The following is a 20,195-nucleotide window of genomic DNA, read 5'->3' as shown; positions in this document are numbered from 1 at the left end:
GATTGCAGACTGTTCTTACTGTAATTCCTTCCTGTTTAGGAATATGACCATTTGACTGTTCAATGACTTCATTTGTATTTACAGTTTCCAGAGTTTGCCATTATAATAGGAACAATCTTTGCTGTATACTTTTTTAAAATACTGTGCTATTTCTCTTTCTGGAACTGTTGAAAGAAAATATATAGAATTGATCTATTGCTCATCAGCTTTATTTTTTAAACATACCACTTATTTTGTTGAAATTGTCAAAGACTGTATTTAGAGCTTGTAATGCTTTTGTTAAATGTTTACAACAGTAAATAGCTTGAACTCAGTAAATATTACTGGTCATTGTACTGAATGCACGTTACTCTTTCAGACATTTTATAAATTACCAGTTTTGTTTTGTAAAAAAATGCTCCAATGCTTTTAATTACAAGTTGATTTTTCTATGTTACCCCTTTGTGCAAACAACCTCATCAGCCACTAAACAACTAATCCATCTCTGATCTGACTACTTGTTGCATCTGCTGGATATTTAGTTTGACTATATAGTTTTATTTGCTTATTTGTGTATTTTTGTGAAATATTCACAAGGGTTAAGTTAAAATAAAACCAAGGGATATCTTGCATAATTGATTAATTATATCTAAATATAGCTAAGCATTTAATTTCATTATTTTCTTCTTCCTTTAGGGGCAGTTCAAACTTTAGCACCAGAGCAAGGCCCAGGGAGAAGATGAAACTTCAGTCAGTATTTTTGCTAATGGTCTCTTTGGAAAAGGGTTCCATTTATTCATTCCATATGTATTTTTTTTTTTAGCAACATCTCCTTCCTTCCCATTACTGGACAGGGGAGATAAGACATATGAACTATTGTTAGTAAACAGTTTTGAGTGAGACAGGATCCAAGCAAGGTATGAAGACCACCAGTTCACATAGTAATGAAAAGTTTTCTAAAGGCCTAGATTTCAAGAGCAACACTTGAATCTACACCTGATATGTATGAGTGAAAATGATGATTTGTAATCAAGGGTTTATTTTTCTTTACAGTGCAAGGAACAGAACCTAAGGCTTTGTGCATGCTAAGTAGGCAGTGTTCTACCACTGAACTATGCCCCCAGTCCCAAGATTTAAAATATGGATACTTAGTATCATTTTTCAGCAATTATCAAGGCAATTATTTCTACAGAGTCAGTTAGCTTTATGGTAACCGATGATACCAAAAAATACATCCTGTACTCCTTTTCCTTGATATCAATGCGTTTCATTCTCTCCTTTGTTATTTCTTTATCCTATCACTTCTTTCCTCTTTTCCATTTCTTCTGTTTTTTTGGCTAGAGTTCCACAGTTGGTCTATTTTCTGTAGGTTTACAGGATAGAAGACTAAGAGATAAGGACTAGTGATATCTCCTAACATGTTTTAACAGGAAAAAAGGTCTGCACTCCAGTTCAAGGGATTGTAATTCCCTCCCAGTAGACATACCTCAGTCTATAGCCATACAAATTTATCTGCCATTCTGTAGTCTGAAATGCTTCTCCCTTTTCTGCCACTTAACTAAAAGCAGAAACCTGAAAGACTTAAGAGACTCCCTTAAATTGGAATGGGAAACTTTTTACTTACCTTTGTAGACCCTATGGTAACTAGGTGATCAATGTTATAAAATCTCTCAAACGTTAATTTTTTTTAATGGGGCTGGGTAGGAAATTTTCAGAGATAAATGTGGACCTTGCTCTGATGCCAAGGTTTATTGATCTGAAAGGAAAGGAAGACATAAATTGTGAACACTTTGGAATTCTATTTTGTGTCTAGCATAGTACCATTTAACCTGAACTATATTGGAGAACCATAAGCTTTGGCTTCTAGTTTTTGTCAAGTCCCATTTTGTCAATTTTATTCCATTCATTCCAGAATAAGAAAGAAACAAAACAAAAAACAAACCCAAAATCTCAAGCCTAAAATATAAAGAATTATTAGAGATGGATACGCACATAATAAATACTTCTGTCATATACCAAGACAAAAGTAAACTGCTACCTACCTTCATAGACAGTGCAGCCTGGGATGCGCCAAGTCTGAAGTGTGTGTGTTCACACAATTGAATTAGATTCAGGGCAGTTGAGTATTAGCATATGCAGACACTGCTTAATCCTATGAGGAGTGGACATTATCTTCCTGTTTTCAACTTGGAAAATTGGTACACAGAGGTTTAGTAACTTAAAAGGTCATATGGCAAAGAAGAGACAGCCCTGATAAATACCAAAATAATTTGATGCCATATTCTTCAAAACTACTAATAACTGTAACACCTATTTGTCTGGATTCATATAAGGTACTATAGTAGATTATAAGTAAATTCTTATCTAGACAGCTACTCAAGAATGCATATTGGATTTTTAAAAAATATATTTGGAAATGTTTTCTGATAACTAATTAAGGACAAAAAAAAATTCACTACCTAGGATGACTGCTTTTCATTACCAAGTAATAGTTGCAGTATGTTGTGCAATTCAGTAGTTATGCACAAATAAGTGTATCAGGCTAGCATTTACAAAAGTTTCCAGATGGCAAAACACACTCCTTAGCACTTTTAAAGGTGACCACTAAGTTTGGATTTTTGCAAGACCTTTTTTCAACTTATCACATTTTGTTTAAAACAATAAACACATTACAGTTTTAATTTGATACTAGTTGTGGTGGGGAGGCATGATTGTTCAAATTAATTCCTTCCATTTTGGCTTTTATAAAGACATTTTTTATACAAAGCAACTTCACAAAAGGAAAATAACAAAAAAAGTTTAATATATTTTGATATTTTCACATTATACTTTTTGAATAAAGTGCCACATACGCTTCCTACTTCTGCTACTTTCGCTAGCACTGACAATATTGACTTCAAATGGTTAGAGAGAATCTACTAGGTCGTCATCAGTCCATTCTTCCTAAGAAGGAAAAAACAGAAAAGAAAACCTGTTAAGGATAAGATGTTGAAACAAAATCAGTGTATTTTACCTCCTTTCCTCTCCTTAGGAAAATATTCTTTTTCCTATGCTTATAGAAGATAAAACAGGAAAGTTCATCATAATCTTAATAGTAATACTGGCATGATCTCACCAGAGCACTCTAATCAGGAGTAAAGCTTATACTTGTGACCTTTTGCCTCTGATTTTTCATTTTATCTCTGGCTTGCCAATTTTAAAGAAAAGAGACAAGGGAAGAATTCTTGGAGAATAAGAAACAAAGCAAAAACTTAGCATGTGTTTGTATCCCTGCTGCCTTCTAGGAACATAGGAAAGATTCTTCATCAAATAACTATTACATGCTTCAGAACAGGCTAAGGCAAGCAAGAAAAATCCCTTATGTAATGGACAGTATACAGAAAGAAGTATGCAAAAAATGAAGACTTGGAAAACCTAAATCTCCATCATAATCCAGAACAATAAATCTCAACTATATGTCATACCAGAATGTATGAGTTAAAGTTCATTTTGTAGTAAACATACCTCTTCATGTTTGGATTTCTTTGATACATAATCATCATCTTCATAACCTTTCCTCTTCTTTCTGTAATTAGGCAATTATCAATAAGCAATCTGGTACTGGAAACAGAAACTAAAAAATATAAACTGGCAATAAACTAACAAGGGTAATCTGAAATTTTATGTAATAAAGAACAGGGCCTGGATAAGTGGAAAGAAAAAGAATTATGGAAAGACATTACTTTTCAAATCAATGTTTAAATTGAATGCAGTTCTAATTAGTTTTTTTTTTTTTTCTTGGAACATGTCACTCTACCACTGACAAAGGAAAGATTATGGGAAGAGAATCTGAAAAAGAATAATATTATCTTAGTTATCATAAAAAGAAACTAAAAACTAAGGTAATTAAAAGCATATTATTAACAACTATACATCAATGATCAAAGAAGGTAGGAAATGACTATATACATAGGAATTTAATCTGTCAAAGAATAGTTCAATTAAATGGGAAAAAAAATATTCAAAAGCAATCGGGGAGAAAAATATTTGGAAAAAATTTACCAAATTCATAATCAATTCCAAGTGGTTTTACAAGCTGAACAAAGAGAAAAATACTAAAGACATTCGGATATACAATTATAAAGCAAAAGAAATCATATATGAAAAAGTGAGAACAAACAATAAAATAGTTGAATCACATATAAAAAGATGAGCATACAGAACTTATATAAAGCATTATAAAAACACCAGAAAAGTGGGAAAGGTCATAAGTAGCCAATATGGAAGAAATATAAATGTTAAACATGGAAATATTAATGCCTCATTGTAACCAGGGAAGTTCAAATTAAAATACAAATGTGAAGGTTTTTTTCACCCACACTGGCAAAGATTAATATAAGTGTTGTACAATATGTATGACAAAATACAAAGGGAAAACAGATATACTTATTTCAGACACAGACAGACAGACACACACACACACACACACACACACCCTGATAAAAGTTGGCAACAAATAATGATAAGTTACTTCTGAGATCCTGAGATTTGGGTTTTGGTCAAAGGGACCTTTGATTTAACCCATGTTGACTGACTGACAATATAGTTCTTGTGTAATGAAAAAAAAATAAAATAAATTTAAAGGTCAAAGAACAAATATTTTGTCTTAAAGTAGTACTACTCATAGTGTGGTTCTTGAACTGTTTCCAGTTTGCAGTGAGATAAGTAGTATAGAAATTGTGTATTTAGAAACTTTCATATCAATTTAACAGAACAATTTTGACTGTTCATAATAAAATTTAAACTTATATTTTTGTATGTCTCATTTTTCTAGCAAATCATTTTTTATTATATTTTACAGAAGTATGTCTTAAATTTTTTAGAAAAATATTACAATTTGAAAAGCAGTCTTCAGGTGCTCATGTACAATCTCAATTGTCAAAGAGTCTTAAGCAGATGATAACTTGGAGTAAAATGCTTAGCAAGAATAATAGTTTAATAGTCTAAATAAAGCAGTGGTTGAAAACTTTCTTTAAAGGGCCAAAGAGTAAATATTTTAGGCTTTGCAGGCCATATAATCAGTTTGTCACAACACTCAACTTTCCTGCTATGACATGAATACAGCTATAATAATACGTAAACTAATGGGTAGCTATGTTCCAATATAAACAAGTGAAGGCTAGATCTGGCTGGTAGGCCACAATCTGCCAATTCCTGGCTTAAGCCCATTTCAAAATCAACCTGAAAACCCAATGAGTTCTCTAATACTTTTATTCACTAAAGTAAATGTTTTTATTTCTTTATAACCTTCTAACACTCTATAGTTACTACTGAAATCTGGGAAATTGGTGTAATTTACCAATTTCAAGATCTATGCTAAGCCATGCAAGTTATAGCTATGATTATAATAAAATAGTATCTTAGCTGAGCACAGTGGCGCACACCTATAATCCCAATGGCTTGGGAGGCCAAGCAGGAGGATCACAAGTTCATAAATAGCCTCAGCAACTTAAAAAAAAGGCGAGGGTTGGGGGGCTGGGGATGTGGCTTGGTGGTTAAGTATCCCTGGGTTCAATCCCTGGTACCAAAAGAAAAAAAATAGTTCTTTAATTTGTACACTCCATACATTCCTGGATATTCCCCTACTACAACTGTACAGTTAAGGAATTCTGAGTCATAATACCTGTTCTGAATGTTCTGAAAATGTCATTCAGGATTTTCATACATATCCATTAGCATATATTCACCAAATATAGGAATCAAAATATTTAAAATACATCTTAACTCTCAGAGGCCACAGCCAACTCCCACTATAAATCTTAATAAAGTAGAAGAAATTTCTAATTAGAATGCAATCCACCAAAGATGTAGAACATTTTAGTTTCATCATTCCTATCATCTAAAGTTTAAGTGGATCCTTTATATAAAACAGTGTAAATTTTATGGTTATTCCACATTAGCCTACAAATTAAGAGACATTAAGGATATTCCCGTGGCTGTAAGAAAAGATCTAATAGCACATTTTCCTATTGGTTCTATCTTCAATATAATTTGTTACTGAAAGAAACTATTAAACCATATGCTTGCTCCTCAGAGCAAATGGCAGGAAAAGGTTCAGGAGTTCTCTAGAAAGCCTGCCCACTGATTTCCTACAAGGAGAAACAGAATAGGAAAAGACCTATAAGCCAAAGCCATTGGTGAAAGCAGAATCAGAACTGTACAAGGGAAGCCAAATCAATTATTATGTTTAATCCTATTAGAAATGTACTCAGCTAAAAAAAAAAAAAAAAAAAAAAAATCTGATCAACAAGTCAGTTTTTCCCACACGAACAAATTTTTACAATAAAATTACAGTCTTAAAACTAGTTGGATTAGATAACAGCTATAAGTATATCTGAATAATTCTTTCTACTTACGTAATTACATTAAGTGCAAACTCTGCAGAATGACATCGCTCCAACTTCTGTTTTAGAATGGCAACTTCTTCAGATCTGGGTGGTTCATACTTTTTCACTAAGTTTCTCATGCCTGTGTGGAGATAAAAAATGATTTACACTGAATTATAAAAAGGTTTCTCATGGTAAAGGGAGTGAATAATAATCTCCCGTCTTGTTATAGCAAATCACAAAAAAACACTCGACATGATTAACAGGATTTGTTATTCTGGATTAAAATCCAAGAAGTACCACACTTAAATTCCAGTAATTTATAGCTGACTGCTCTTTATGCCATCTATGTGGTACATAAAGATAAACATGTATTTTAATGTTTTTACAAATATTACCATGTTCACTTTTAAGTTTTTAGCTTTTCTTTTTAAAAATTCCTACACAAACATAGGGAACATACTTTGTATCTTAAAGACGGAGGGCGAAGAGTATACTTCTTGTTTACAAAAGAAACTGTTACTATATAACATGTAATAAAAAGGAACATTTAGTATAGTAAAAAGCATGTCAAGTTGGGTGTGGTGGTCCCTGCCTGTAATTCTAACGCTCAAGAAGCTGAGGGTAAAGGATCTTTTACGTTCAAGGCCAGCCAGCTTGGGTAATTTAGCAACAACAACCTCAAAATTTAAAAAAATAAATTAATTAATAAAAATAAATAAATTTTATATATATATATATATATACGTAGGGCCGGTGGCATGGAATCACGATGTAGCTTAGTGACACAGTGTTACAGTACTCCTGGAATCAATCTCCAGTGACCCTACCACCAAATAAATAAATAAATAAACCCATGTCATATCTTCCTTTAGGTTAAAAGAAAACTATTAGTAACTTTATAACTGTAAAAAAATAAAATAAAATTTTAAAAAATCCTCTAGCTGATCTTGTTGTTCAAGTGTAGTAAATCAAAGAATATAAATTTCAAGGTTAGGGAAACAAAGATCTAGGCTCATTATTAGCCAGCCACATGCTCCAAATGGGTAACTATATTACTGATTTATTTCATAATGCAAACAAAGTAATGTTTTCAACTGAATTAATACTTAGAACTCAGTATACTTGTTGTGTTAAACTCATGAATATTTAACATTGTTCAAACTCAGTATTTTATGGAGAATTATTTTTTTCCTATATAAATAAATGGAACAAAATAAAAGTACTGAGAAATTAATAATAAAATTCAAAGCTTTAAATGAGTACAGTGGTTTATCTTTAAGGCTCCCTTCCAGGTATCTGGCCAAATAACAATTAGCTTTGGAAGTGAACCCTCTGGTGGTAAAAGTGAAGACCTACAGCTTATGATCAAATCCATCATTCTCAAAGAGGAAAGCCCTCAGCCCTCAAGATCACTTTGGAGAAATAAGAAATGAAGTCTATATGCCCCCAAACATCCTAACTTTTAAAGTAAACATAAGAATGTTTATATTTACTGTCATCCCAAATCAAGATCTGAAATCTTATATTTTATTGGTTTAGTCAACATTTAGTTACAAATTTAATTAATAATAGTCACAAAAATTTTGTGAACAAAAGAAATTTTAACCCTAAGGAGTAGTCTAGTAGCTGTGAAAAATCAGTGTCATAGGCAAGAATAAGAATGAAGAGGAATGCCAATCAGTTATGTAGAGATTCTACTCAGTCTTTAAAACAGGGTTTCTCAACACTAGCACTAATGACACACTGGGCTGAATTATTCTTTGCTGTAAAGGGCTAGACTAGTTTCCTGAGCCTGCTATTAAAATTACCATAAATGTGGCATTTTTAAATAACCAAAATATATTCTCTCAAAGTTTTGTAGCCCAGAAGTATGAAATCAGGTTCACTCAGCCAAAATTAAGGTATGGGCAGGGTAACTATCTCTGGAGATTCTAATGAGGAATCCATTTCTTGCCTGTTCCAACTTCTAGTGGCTGCCAGCATTCTTTGGCTTGTGGCCACATTCCTATAAATTTCAAAACCAGCATCTTCAAATTCTCTGCTGTCTAAACATTGTGTGTATCAAATTTCTCTCTACCTTTCTCCCATAAGAAACTTTGTAACTGCATTTAGTCCTCACCTCAGTGATCCAGATCAATGCTACCATCTCAGGATTGTTAAATTATCCACAAATACCCACAATCTCACTTTGTTCTTTTTTGCCATAGAAAGTAACATTGACAGGTTCCAGGGAATAGGACTTGGATCTCTGTTGGGAAGCCATTTTTTTTTGCTTACTACAGGAGCTCTCCTGTATACTGTAGGATGTTCAGAAGCAATCTTACCTCCACCTATTAGATGCTGTTAACCATTACTACCCTCTAAATTGTGACAGTCAAAAATATCTCCAGAAATTGTAAAAATTACCCCTAGTTAAGAACCATGGCCTTTGTTATTATCAACTAACAAAATGACCAACAAGTGACATGTTAGCTAGTTAAAATTGACTTATATATACAAAATAGACATGCTAAATTTAAACATTATCCATAAGTTAGTTTCCTTTGATCTTTCTTAGTGCCTATCACATGATTGTGTATACTTTAAAAGAATCTTGCTGGCTCACAAATCCCCTTCTGAATCGGATTTTCTTTTCCTGATATGTCTGAAGACCTATATATGTTGTGGTGGTCCCTGCCTATTATTCTAACACTCAAGAGGCTGAGGGTGAAGGATCTTCTAAGTTCCTTCACTGAATTCAAACATTATCCTTAAGTTAGTTCCTTCCATGTACCTTTTATCTGTTCTCCACCAATGTATTTTTAATGCTTCTATAATACAAAAATCCAATATAAGTAAATCTAAACAAAAATCTGCTATCTTAAGTTAAATACCATATATTTATTCAGAAAACAGCTTTGTAACAGACCAATTTGTAAAGTATTCTGTTTTACTTACTTTTCATTATATCTAGTAACTGTGACAAGCAAGTTCTATTTTCTCTCAGCATTAGACTCTCTGATAAATAACTGGCAAAGAAAAAAAAAACAGTTTCAATCTACTGAAAACATACAGCATATTAGAAAACTTGACATTATAAATGGTTTGCTTCTAGGTTCATTTCTTTATCAAAAGCAATTTTTAAATTAATATATTTTTTAAATATTATATAACCCTTTGAACTCCATAAAAGTATAATTTATAACAATTACAGTCTTAAGGATTTATTACAACTCATTTGAGCTTAAAAATATTCACTATTCAAAGTTAACTAATTCAAATTTTATAATGCAGAGGGAAAATAGTAAGAAAACAGCAATAAGAATCAATATTTATAATGTTTATATTATCTGATTTAGAATTTCTGTAAGTCTAACTTCATTTGATGGATAAGGAATTTTAATTATAGGGATGGACAAATCATGACCTTGTATTTCACCAAGTCATAAAGCTTGTTACCTAATAGACCTAGAATTTGGCATTAGTAAGGATTTTCTCTTTGAATATCAAGATCATGTTACCTATAATTGTACTTCTAAGGAATAAAAGGCATTCAAACCAATGACAATATCACCCCATGCTTTATAAATCTATTACATCTTATTTGTATCAAGTCCAATCAAAGGTGTCAGTGCTTTTCCATCAATGTGATACAAAGCCTAATTATATGTTTTTCTAAGAATCACTATACTAGTATGAAAATACAATTTGTATGTTTAAGTTTTTACTTAGTCTGAAGTTTAATGTACCCAAAATTGGTCTATAGTTCGATAAAAGCCCAAGTGAACAGATTCTTAAAGCGTAAATCTTTGAAACGTAAGTACAAAAAAGTTTTTCCCTTGGGAAAAATAGTTAAAAAACCACTTTAAGAACTGCTATCGCTATTCAGATTATTTAAACTTTATTACAAGGTTTAACACCATCTTGTAAATTTGATATTATATCTTCATTGTCTATTATGGGAACTAATTTTGGATATGGAAATCAATAACTTTTTTGACAATTAATGCATTTCTGGTCATAAGTGATTCAAAATAACTAGTCATTCCCTTTTGCCTTCTTTTTGCCATCTTTGTTTCTTTTTATTCCTCCTCCTCTCAATTTCTTTTTTTTTATTCATTTTTTTTTTGTTGTTGTCAATGGACCTTTAGTTTATTTACTTATATGTGGTGCTGAAAATCCAACCCAGTGCCTCATACATGCTAGGCAAGAGCTATACTACTCAGCTACAACCCCAGCCCCTCCTTTCAATTTTTTAAGCTTAAGAGTGATACACTTGGTTTTGAGAGCTGGCCAGACTCTTTAAATCTAAGAAAGTTTTTAAACTCAATCTCAATTCTGAGTTGGACTTTTAATATTTAATTTGTTAAAAATCCACAGGCAAATAAGAATACTTAACAAATCAAACCAGTAAATGTGAAATAAAGTTCTATATCCACTGAAAAGAGAACCCCAAAATAACATTCTATGAGTAGTCATTTGAGGCACTGTCCCAAATGTAAACAATATCACAAGAGCCTTCCTGTTAACCAATAAATGTAAATGGCAATTCTGACATCCCAAAAGATTGCCTGTAAATCACTTTTAAGTTTATAATGAATGGAAGTATTTCCCTAATAGGGGAAAAATGCTCAATGTCTACAGTCCTTGAGAAAGTCATAAAAGCTATTTAAGCTGCAATGAACCAGGGTACCACAATTTCATTTTTTTCTCTTTGGAATTATAACTAAACTAAAAATGTAATCTGGACCTTAGAATGCTTAACTAAAAATATCACTACATAACTCCCACATCACTAAAATCTCACCCCCCAAAAAAACCTGCAGTATACACTGAATAAGATGCTTCAACAGATTAAATGACTTTTGGCTATCTAAATTGTGGGAAAAAAATGAAAGTTCCACACCTAAACTCCATAAATATCAACGATTTACATGGCTATCTTTCCTAAGTAGGGCAAGGATTTATATCTTGTTCATTTTCACACTCCTAAAATGTAGTACAGTTCACAATAGGACCTTGAAAGCAGTTAATAAATGTTATGGCTGAGTAAACAAATGGAGTATAAATAATTTTATGATTAAATGTACATACTTATATACAGACAGTTGCTTAGTTCTTCTTTGCAGAGAAGCAAACCATAAATTTAAAAAAATAAGCCCACAATCCCTTATTTTGAATGCAGATGTATTTTAAAATTTAGAATTATTCATGTTTTAGAAAAGTAACCTGGTATATACTATGATATGTGAAATACCTCAGAGATGTCTGAGGCAAAATCCTTTATTCTGCAAGGAAACATAAATACTCCTACTAAGTGGGGTAATAACTGAATCACATTTGTTCATGCTTGCTACCACCTCATTTGGACTTCAAAATTCTAGATACATAAACATATAAAACAGTTAAAGTTTAAAACGTTTTATCTTCCTTCCTCAGCTATTTCTAGGAATAAAGCCACAAGAATTTTAAAGATCATGAATAAAAAAAAATAAAGAAAGTAAAAAAATAGTCTAATTTGGTAAGCAACTGGAGTAAAGCAAATATGTCTGTTACATCATTATTCCTCCTCTCCAATTAAACAAATTATAACCAGAGTACTGGTAAATTCATTTATGGACATAATCTATAACATTTAATTAATCTTTACACAGAGTACCATTGTGAGAATCAAGTGATTTTAATTCACATAAAGTGCTTATCATACAGCCTGGGTCTCGGTGGGTGTGCAATTTATTTGTTAGCTATTACTATTTATGGTTCAATTATAATTTATTTGGACATCATCTAAAGTATTATTCTTTCCACAAACCTTTACTGAATTCCATGTTTCACATATGCTTCATAGCAGAGCAGTAACGATTAAAATAAAGCAAATACACTTGCTATATTCAAGTTGTTTACCAGTTTGTAAACTTATAGATTCTCCATATACTAATAAGTATATCAATCTTTCCAAGATTACCTGTTTTACTTTAATCATAAATGTATTTTCTTAATTCAACCATACTTTGCTTAATTCTTAGACTTCTTTAAAAGGCAACTGATCTCATTTCTTCCCTCATCAACTTTTTCAGAGGCTACAAGGAATATACAGAACTAGAATCACAAGTGGACCTTACTTAAAAACTTAAACTCCAGTAAGAATTAAATCAAGTGACTGAATCTGACCTAAGGTAAAACACAAATTAATACCTTTCCATAGCAATCCCAGCCCTGGAGGCACTAGATAATATGGCAGTCAAGGCAATTTGCGAAGGTGTGTATAAAAGATAAGCATCAGTCAATGCAATTCTATTAAGAAAGTCATCAGCTGTTTTCCTCAAAATCTCTGGATTCTCCAGCATGGGATAACGGGTCTAGAAATAAAGTTTGCAAAAAATGTTACCATTTCTGTTTAATAGAGTACTTACAATTCAAAAATATTTATATTGACTAGAAAGTGTTTAATACAAATGCTAAAGAACTCCTTTTCTGTATACCACAACAAGAAATGAATTTTTAATATGAGATTGTTTTGTATGCACTATTAGAATGAATAAAATTTAAGCCAATAAATTCTGAATATCAAACAACATGTCTTCTCTGATATTATCCTTTAACTCAGTGATTTTCAAACTTTTCTGAATACCTCAGTAAGAAATATATGCTTTAAGATAACATCAAGTTCCCAGCACAGTAGCACTTGATGCTATTTTAAATTTATGTTAATCCCTTCTCTTTACCCTTTTCCACCTGAGATTCAGATTCTAGAGATTCAAGTAGATTTAAAGTAGATCCAAGAAATGCATATTCCCAGGTAGACTTTCCAAGTGATCCAGGTGATTCAGATAAAAGGCCATATTTAGGAATCATGTCACCATATTTTGATAGGAAATTTCTTCTAAAGTTTACTTTAATGATTCTTGAATCTACTAGACTTCTCCAAAAACATACGGAATTATTTTTAGAATAGGCCCGAGATATATGGAAGACCTTATATTTCCTGATAATTCCTCATATCCTTTAAGATTAACTCTAAATCCTAAACCCTCTTATTAATAACAGATCTTCATAATCAAGACCTCAAACAGTACGAAATCTGTCTATACTTGGAAACAAAATATCCAGAGTTTTAACTGTGTAGTCCACACAGGCCTATCATTATCCCAAGATGCCTGCCCTGATATGATGATACACTCTACTCTGAGCACTAATGTTCTTTCCCCAGTACACTGGCTTAATACTTAACAGCAAGTCTCCCTGCTCAGAATCTCTGGTCACACACATCCCTGTAATTGATCCCACTTACCAGTGTTCTCTAGTCCCCACTTCCTTCCTGAATTCCCTTCTCCAATAGATTGCCAACACATTTCTACTTAACGTCAACTGTTATTTGATTGCAAACAACCTTCTGTTCTGCAACTATACCCAGATTTCTGGGTAGTACCAAAAAAAACATACAGCCAGAAGTCTGATAATGTTACTAAAAATTCATGTTTCATGACTATGTTAAGTTTCTTTACACTACCAAGCAGAGATAATATTTTCATAGAAAACTTTTTTTCCAATTTTTCAGTGAGTATGGTCAACATTTCCATCTGTCTCAATGTCTGATAATTCTCAGAAACTCGATCATTCTCAGAAAATTATTTTTGCTCTTAACAAAGAAAGGCACTATTTCCTGCCACTACCAAATTCTCAGGCCTAACAATATCCTCATCCATACTTTCTTTTTCTTTTGTTAAAAGGAAGGGCTATCATTCCTTCCAATGCTAATTCTTCCTTGCATCCCAGGCCAACCCCTTCTTCGTTGCTCCAAAAGAGAAACTTGAGCTATATAGTTTCCATTTTTCCTTTAATCTTTCTCTCACTATTAGTTCCCTAGATTAGTATTGAAACATGTATTAGTCTCTTCCACAAAACAAAAGCATTTCTTCTGTTTCTACCAGTTACCACATTTTCTCAATCCTTTTTCCACTTCAAAGAGCAACTGTTTAATTCAAATTACATATTCAGTTATGTGCTACATAACAATTCCTTCAGTGATAAACCACATATATGATTATCGTCTCAGAATATTATTATGGAGCTGAAAATTCTTATCATTTAGTCATTTCACAGCTATTATAAAGTCATAGCATGATGCACCACTTTCTGGTGATGCTGGTATAAACAAACCTACTATTGAAAGAGTTACTTAGTTCCTCATATTATTTACACTGACACACAAGAAGAGAGAAATTCAGGATTATTAAAGGTTATAAAATTCTAGATTCTTTAAAAGAATAGGAAGTAGTATACTCACTAGTTTACTTCATATAATAAGTTACCTTTATATCAATGAGGAAGCCCTCAAACGGTCTATAAGGATTGTGAACAATAAGATGAAAATTAAGCTGTTGTATAAGGAGTAGCTCGTATTCCAAAATCTGTTCCAGTGCCTTCTCCTGTCCAAGAGGACTCTCCCGAAGGTTCCCAACAAACTGAGGACTAGACACATTGAATTCATCTACTTTGCAAGCCAAAAATGCACAAGTAAGCCTACAAGAAAAAATAAGGGAGAGTGAAGGTGCATGCATATACTTTTGAGAAATAGCTAAATGTTTTAGTTCTAAAAGTACTTTCTAAAATTGCCTAATATTCACAAGTCATTACGTTAAATATTGCAGAAAATTAGTGGGGGGGAGGGGGAGTTCCTCTTCAACTTCTATCCATTAGCATTCATAAGACAAACTATAAAATCAGGTTGATCTAATATTGCCATGGCATTCGGCCATTGACTCAATGGTAGTTTCAAATAGTTCAACCTCAAATCTGGAAAAAAAATAATTGAGAAAGAACAGTAGTTTGTATCATGAAATGTAGATAAAAGAGTTAAAAACCAGAACAGTATACATGTATGTACCATATGACTATGGAGTTAAAAAAGAGAACAGTATATATGTATGTACCATATGACTATGGAAAAAAGATTTAAGTTAAAAGAACATTTCAGGGCTGGGGTTGTGGCTCAGAGGTATAGTGCTTGCCTAGCTCGTTTGAGGCCCTGGGTTCAATCCTTAGCACAATATAAAAAAAATTAATAAAGGTATTAAAAAAATAAAAATAAAAGAACATTTCAGAAGGCCATCAGTAGAAATTTCTGAAGTCATCTGAGTAGTGGATGATGAGTTCATGGGCAAACCTATAAAATTCAAGTGGTGACTATATGAGTTCAGAGTCAAAAACCAGAAGAAAGCTCCTGCAGAGAGCTTTTGGAAGTTCCAAAGGATCAAAGACCTGAGCTTGACAGGTAGGAATGGGAATGAAAAAGAGAAAATAAGTAGGAACAATGTGATTTTAAAGTCTTGAGTCTCATACTATTTTTATCTTCATTAAAGAGCACCATGCTTAGCAAAGCAGAAACAAAACAGACCTCTGTTTAACTAAAGTTAAAATGAAGTTACAAGATCTGTAGACTGAATGGGTGGGGACAGCAAGGCATCACCACAAATGATTCTCAGCTTAGCAACTGAAAGAACAAAAGTGTCACTAAAAAAAAAAAAAAGCAGTATTAAGGAAATAGTTTGAGAAAAATAATGTGAATTTGGACAAGTTCAGATGCCATCTATATTATAGGAGATAAAAGTAAATAAGGATTTTAAATTCTGAACATGAAACATGAATGCCAATCTAAATTGCCTTAGTGAGAAATTCCCTAGTCCCTCTGCCCCATCCCCCGTCTCTTACATATACACACACCTCACACACAAATATTCACACAGTATAAAGGTCTTTAATGAAAATAACAAACTTATACTCACATTATTATCCGTGGGTGATATTCCATTACAGAGTTATTTAGATAAAAACGCTTGAAATACATGCAAGCTGTACCCTAAGGTTAAAAAAAAATATACATATATATATTATCAGGCTCTATTGGCACATGATACATGATAAATTTTGTGAAAAAGAACTTATTTGTGCAAAGGTTTCTCTGAAAATGCTCTCCAGACAAATATCAATAACTGCTAATTTTCCTTTAATCAAAATAAATTGTGATTAAGTATTATGAAAATTTCATAGTTAGAAGATTCTTTCCCACCCTTTGGCCATCTGACATCAAGCCTTCTAAGTAATCCTTATGGTCACTGGATTTTAAAACATATATATTTATTTTAGAACTAAGGAGTTCAAAAAAGTCTAGAGTCAGAAAAATACAAATGGTCACAAATTAACTAACCAATGTTGGAAAAGTCCTAACAGAAAATCATAGTTGGTACAATAAACCTGCTCTCAATCCACTAATCCAATAAGATATGACATAGGAGATCTGAGATATAACTGTGATCACTGCTGCTGAAATGAACTGTAAAAGCAGCATCTACTATTTACTGAATGTGTCCCACTCTGTGCCAAGCACAAAACTATCATTCTATTTTAATCCTTACAACAACTTGGTGAAGTATTACTATGTCTACAGAAAAAGAAACTGAGAATCAACCAGGTTAAGTGATTTATTCAGATAGCTAATAATGAACAGGGCTGAATTCAACGAAGAGCTGTCTATATTTTTAACAAACATGTTATTTGGCTAGAACTACTGAAATAACCATTTAATCTACTTTATGACAGAAAAAAAGAATATTCATTTCAAATATTTTTTTAAAAATTTTGTCATTTTATATAAAAAATTCTTCACCAGTCATAAACATGTTGCATAAAGACAAATTCTACATAAGTTAATTTAAGGATTGCTTCTTCATCCTAAAATCACTTATACCAACTACTTCATTTTATACTTCCTTTAACAGCAAAGAGCCAAATTTCAAGATAGAAACTAACAAAGTATTCTAAAATTCTTTGTGAATCTTTAATATCTCAGATAAAGATCTGTGAGTTAAGAAATAACAAATATTTTTGAACTTATATTTTAATATACTTCAATTTTTTTTTTCAACTATAAAAATGAAGACACCTAACGAGAGATTCTATACTGGGTCATAACTTTAACACTTAATATATATTGACTTTTGTATTTGAGCTTCACAACAAACCCCGTGAGATAATAAGCAAGGTAAAAATGTTTTATACACTCTTCCACTCTGGCTTTTGTCATTATCATTCTGCTTTTTAATATAAGCTACCTATTTCTCCTTACCATTGTCTTCCCCATCAAAAACAAACAGGGATCTCAGAACTGTATCTACGAAACAACCAGAAGACAATTTCTAAATCAAAGATAAATCCCCAGCTTCTACTAATGAAGGTTTTAAAAAATTTATGGCATGAGTTTCAACTGGGACATGATTACTAACTATTGCATTATTCCAATGCATTATTCCAATCATATATTGAGTGTGACAGAATTGAAAAGTACTAATCTTTGTTCCGAATTCTATTGTTCACTAGTTGAGAACCTGGAGAGAAAATGTATCTTTTTCTTTCTCTATAAAATAAGGATATTATGGCTTACCCAGACCTCAAAATTCTATAAGATTTGAAATACTTTGCAAGATATGATACAGAAACTCATAATTTAAGGGTTTTATTGAAAGATATGATAAAAACTAAACAAATACAACCTAAGATGAATTTTTTCAGATTAGAGGGAATAGGGAATTTAGAAATTTAGAAAAGGTCAGATTTCATAAGCCAGGTAAAGGACATCATACTTCATTACTATAATAACTTACCACAACAGACCTTGGCATTGCAGGCTTAAACACTGAACAGAATTCTAGTAATCTTTTTTCATAGTATTTGCAGAGTGTCATTTCTTCGTGAGGTTCAAGAAAGACTGGATCATTTGGAAGAACCTTTAGAGCAGAAATTACAATATAAATTCAGTGAATTAACTGTAAAACTGTCTTCTGTTCAGATTAAATTAGGTTTATAACTGCAACAAAGGAAAATATGCCACCCACCATTCTCTTTATAGATTTGCTAAGCATAGCACAAAATATCTTTATAAAAATACCGATGAACTAAAACTATACCATTTCACATGTAAGCTGGACGTTGCTTCATGAATACATAAACAATCATGATACAGTATATGCTTGCAGGTTTAATGTCATTAATTGTAAATTCAAAAGAAGACACACCTTTTTCATGGATGGAAAGTTTTCAGCATCCTTTGTCAATCACTGTCACATGAATTGAGATTAAAAACAGCAAATATCTCAGTAAATTTCTATGATTTTAGTTCCCAGTTCTTAGAGATTTTTTTTTTAAAGCCATCCCTAACAAAGTAATACAAGTACTAAAATATGAAATCAGTTAAGTGTAAAAGGAGCTCAATAGCAACAGGCTTGGAGGCATGGAATGGGTAGGGGGACTTGTAAGAGAGATTAAAAAGGAGGCTGAGGGCTGTACAGGGAGTTGGCTAGGAGGTCACATTGCAAAACATCTTCAAATGGTTTGAAGGTTTCCTGTCTTACTCCCTCAAGAAATCCACCTCCAGGTTGCCAGAGGGCTCTTTCTATAACGAGGACCTGATATGATTACCCTCTCATTTAAAATCTTTCAAAAGTTCTCCATAGTTTCTGTATAAATTTCAAAGTCCTTACTTGGGCTTAAAAATTTCTTGCCTATTTAGGCTATTGCTGCACAGGTACTCAGTTTCAGCCAAATGTCCTCAAACATTCCATGCACCTGCCATGCAGCTTTTGATTTTCCACTCTACTAATGCGGCTGTTTGTGGCGCATGTTCTTTTCCCATCTTCTTCCCATCAACTACTGGGAAAAGCTTTCCCCGACATCTCTGACATCACTGCCTCAGCATCTATGGTCTGTTCTTCGCCATTTTACAAAGACGTAGTCAGCCTGCCTCTCTACTGTGGGGACTGCGTTGCTAGTCCCCGTACCCACCGAGCCTGGCACAATGCTCGCCTACTTATTGGATAAACACACTCCGCACCGCGGAGGCGGAGGCGGAAGCGGGAGTGAGAGGTTGCGTTGGAAGCCCAAAGAGCTCCGCAACTGCTCAAAGTTTTGAGGCCGGGGCAGAGCGGGTGGCCGCCAGAGACCTCACCTTCCCGTTTGCCACCACTTTGCATTTGAATTTGCGATTAGCGTCGGCCCGCAGACGCGCCAGCTGCTCCTCACTGGCGAAAGTCCAATGTCTCTTTTGGCTGCTGTTGTGGTACATCTTAGCGTCCAGGCCCAGGCCCAGAAGGAAGGTCTGGACAAAAAAATAATAAGAATAATAATAATCACAGCAACACCTTAGTGTGAAGCAGACGTGACTCCACCAGGATCCCGCGGAAGCCTGGGGCGTCAGGACGGCTGGCGCGGGCGCGCTGACGTCACGACCACGTGCTGAGCCTGCTGACAGAGGCGTTTCCGGAGCCGTCTAAGAGGGGAGTGTCTTCGGTGTTCTTCGGCCGGCAGCTGATGACACAGGTGGGCGGAGCCTAAGGAGCCGGTTGTTCTGGTCTGTGAGTCCTTAACTTAGCTCCTCCCCTTAACCGCTCCCCTTTCAGGATTTAAAGAAACGACAGGCAAGGGTGTCCAAATGGGATGTAGTAAATTGGTTGGAGTAGGTTGACATAAATTCACATTAGGTAATAAGAAGTGGGAAAAAGCTTGGAGAGTGTCAATGTTTAAATATTGACCTTAGAGGGAAAATTACATTTGAGCAAAAGTTTGAAAGAGTTAAGAAAGTAGCAGGCCTATTGGTTATCTGGAGGGATGTGGAGGAGTTGAGGGGAGTGAGAACTGTAAAGGTCCTAAGACAGAAGCATTCCCAGCGCTCTCTCTCTCTCTCTCTCTCTTAATATTTACTTTTTAGTTGTAGTTGGACACAATACCTTTATTTATTTATTTTTATGTGCTGCTGAGGATCGAACCCAGGGCCTCGCACGCGCTAGGCAAGCATTCTATTGCTGAGCCACAACCACA

General features: G+C 33.4%; 2 protein-coding genes across 4 annotated transcripts in view; one reads left to right on the top strand and one right to left on the bottom strand.

The window, feature by feature from the left end:
- The window catches only part of Rasa1 (RAS p21 protein activator 1), a 107,453-nt gene extending 102,687 nt beyond the window's left edge, over nucleotides 1-4,766 (top strand). Inside the window, exon 26 of the mRNA XM_071612438.1 lies at nucleotides 676-4,766. The gene's annotated coding sequence lies outside the window, so the exon portion shown is untranslated. The remainder of the gene's footprint in view (nucleotides 1-675) is intronic.
- Nucleotides 2,761-19,585, bottom strand: Ccnh (cyclin H). Of its 3 annotated transcripts, XM_071612437.1 has the most exons (10): nucleotides 19,327-19,390; nucleotides 18,398-18,439; nucleotides 17,987-18,109; nucleotides 16,112-16,185; nucleotides 14,639-14,849; nucleotides 12,522-12,685; nucleotides 9,285-9,355; nucleotides 6,375-6,486; nucleotides 3,484-3,544; nucleotides 2,761-2,922 (listed from the first exon to the last, which is right to left on the bottom strand). In XM_071612437.1, exons 2-10 carry the CDS (start codon nucleotides 18,404-18,406, stop codon nucleotides 2,884-2,886), a joined length of 864 nt encoding a protein of 287 aa, XP_071468538.1. In that variant the 5' UTR covers nucleotides 18,407-18,439; nucleotides 19,327-19,390; the 3' UTR covers nucleotides 2,761-2,883. The 3 variants fall into 3 exon arrangements, with proteins under 3 accessions (XP_071468538.1, XP_027783321.1, XP_027783323.1); XM_027927520.2 differs by lacking the exon at nucleotides 18,398-18,439 and having other exon boundaries at nucleotides 19,327-19,585; XM_027927522.2 differs by lacking the exons at nucleotides 18,398-18,439; nucleotides 19,327-19,390 and adding an exon at nucleotides 19,520-19,585.
- Nucleotides 19,586-20,195: the final 610 nt, after the last annotated feature.

This window comes from Marmota flaviventris, chromosome 5 (genome assembly GCF_047511675.1).
Source record: "Marmota flaviventris isolate mMarFla1 chromosome 5, mMarFla1.hap1, whole genome shotgun sequence".
NCBI lineage: Eukaryota > Metazoa > Chordata > Mammalia > Rodentia > Sciuridae > Marmota > Marmota flaviventris.
The sequence above is the reverse complement of the archived record's forward strand: the minus strand, read 5'-3'. Positions and strand labels throughout refer to the sequence as shown.

Excerpts from the sequence above, each read along its gene's own strand:
- Ccnh (XM_027927520.2), bottom strand. The coding sequence starts at position 19,443 with ATGTACCACAACAGCAGCCAAAAGAGACATTGGACTTTCGCCAGTGAG. Across the intron at positions 18,110-19,326 it reads AAGTGGTGGCAAACGGGAAG|GTTCTTCCAAATGATCCAGT; the intron begins GTGAGGTCTCTG and ends TCTGCTCTAAAG. Across the intron at positions 12,686-14,638 it reads GCTTCCTCATTGATATAAAG|ACCCGTTATCCCATGCTGGA; the intron begins GTAACTTATTAT and ends CTTTATTTCTAG.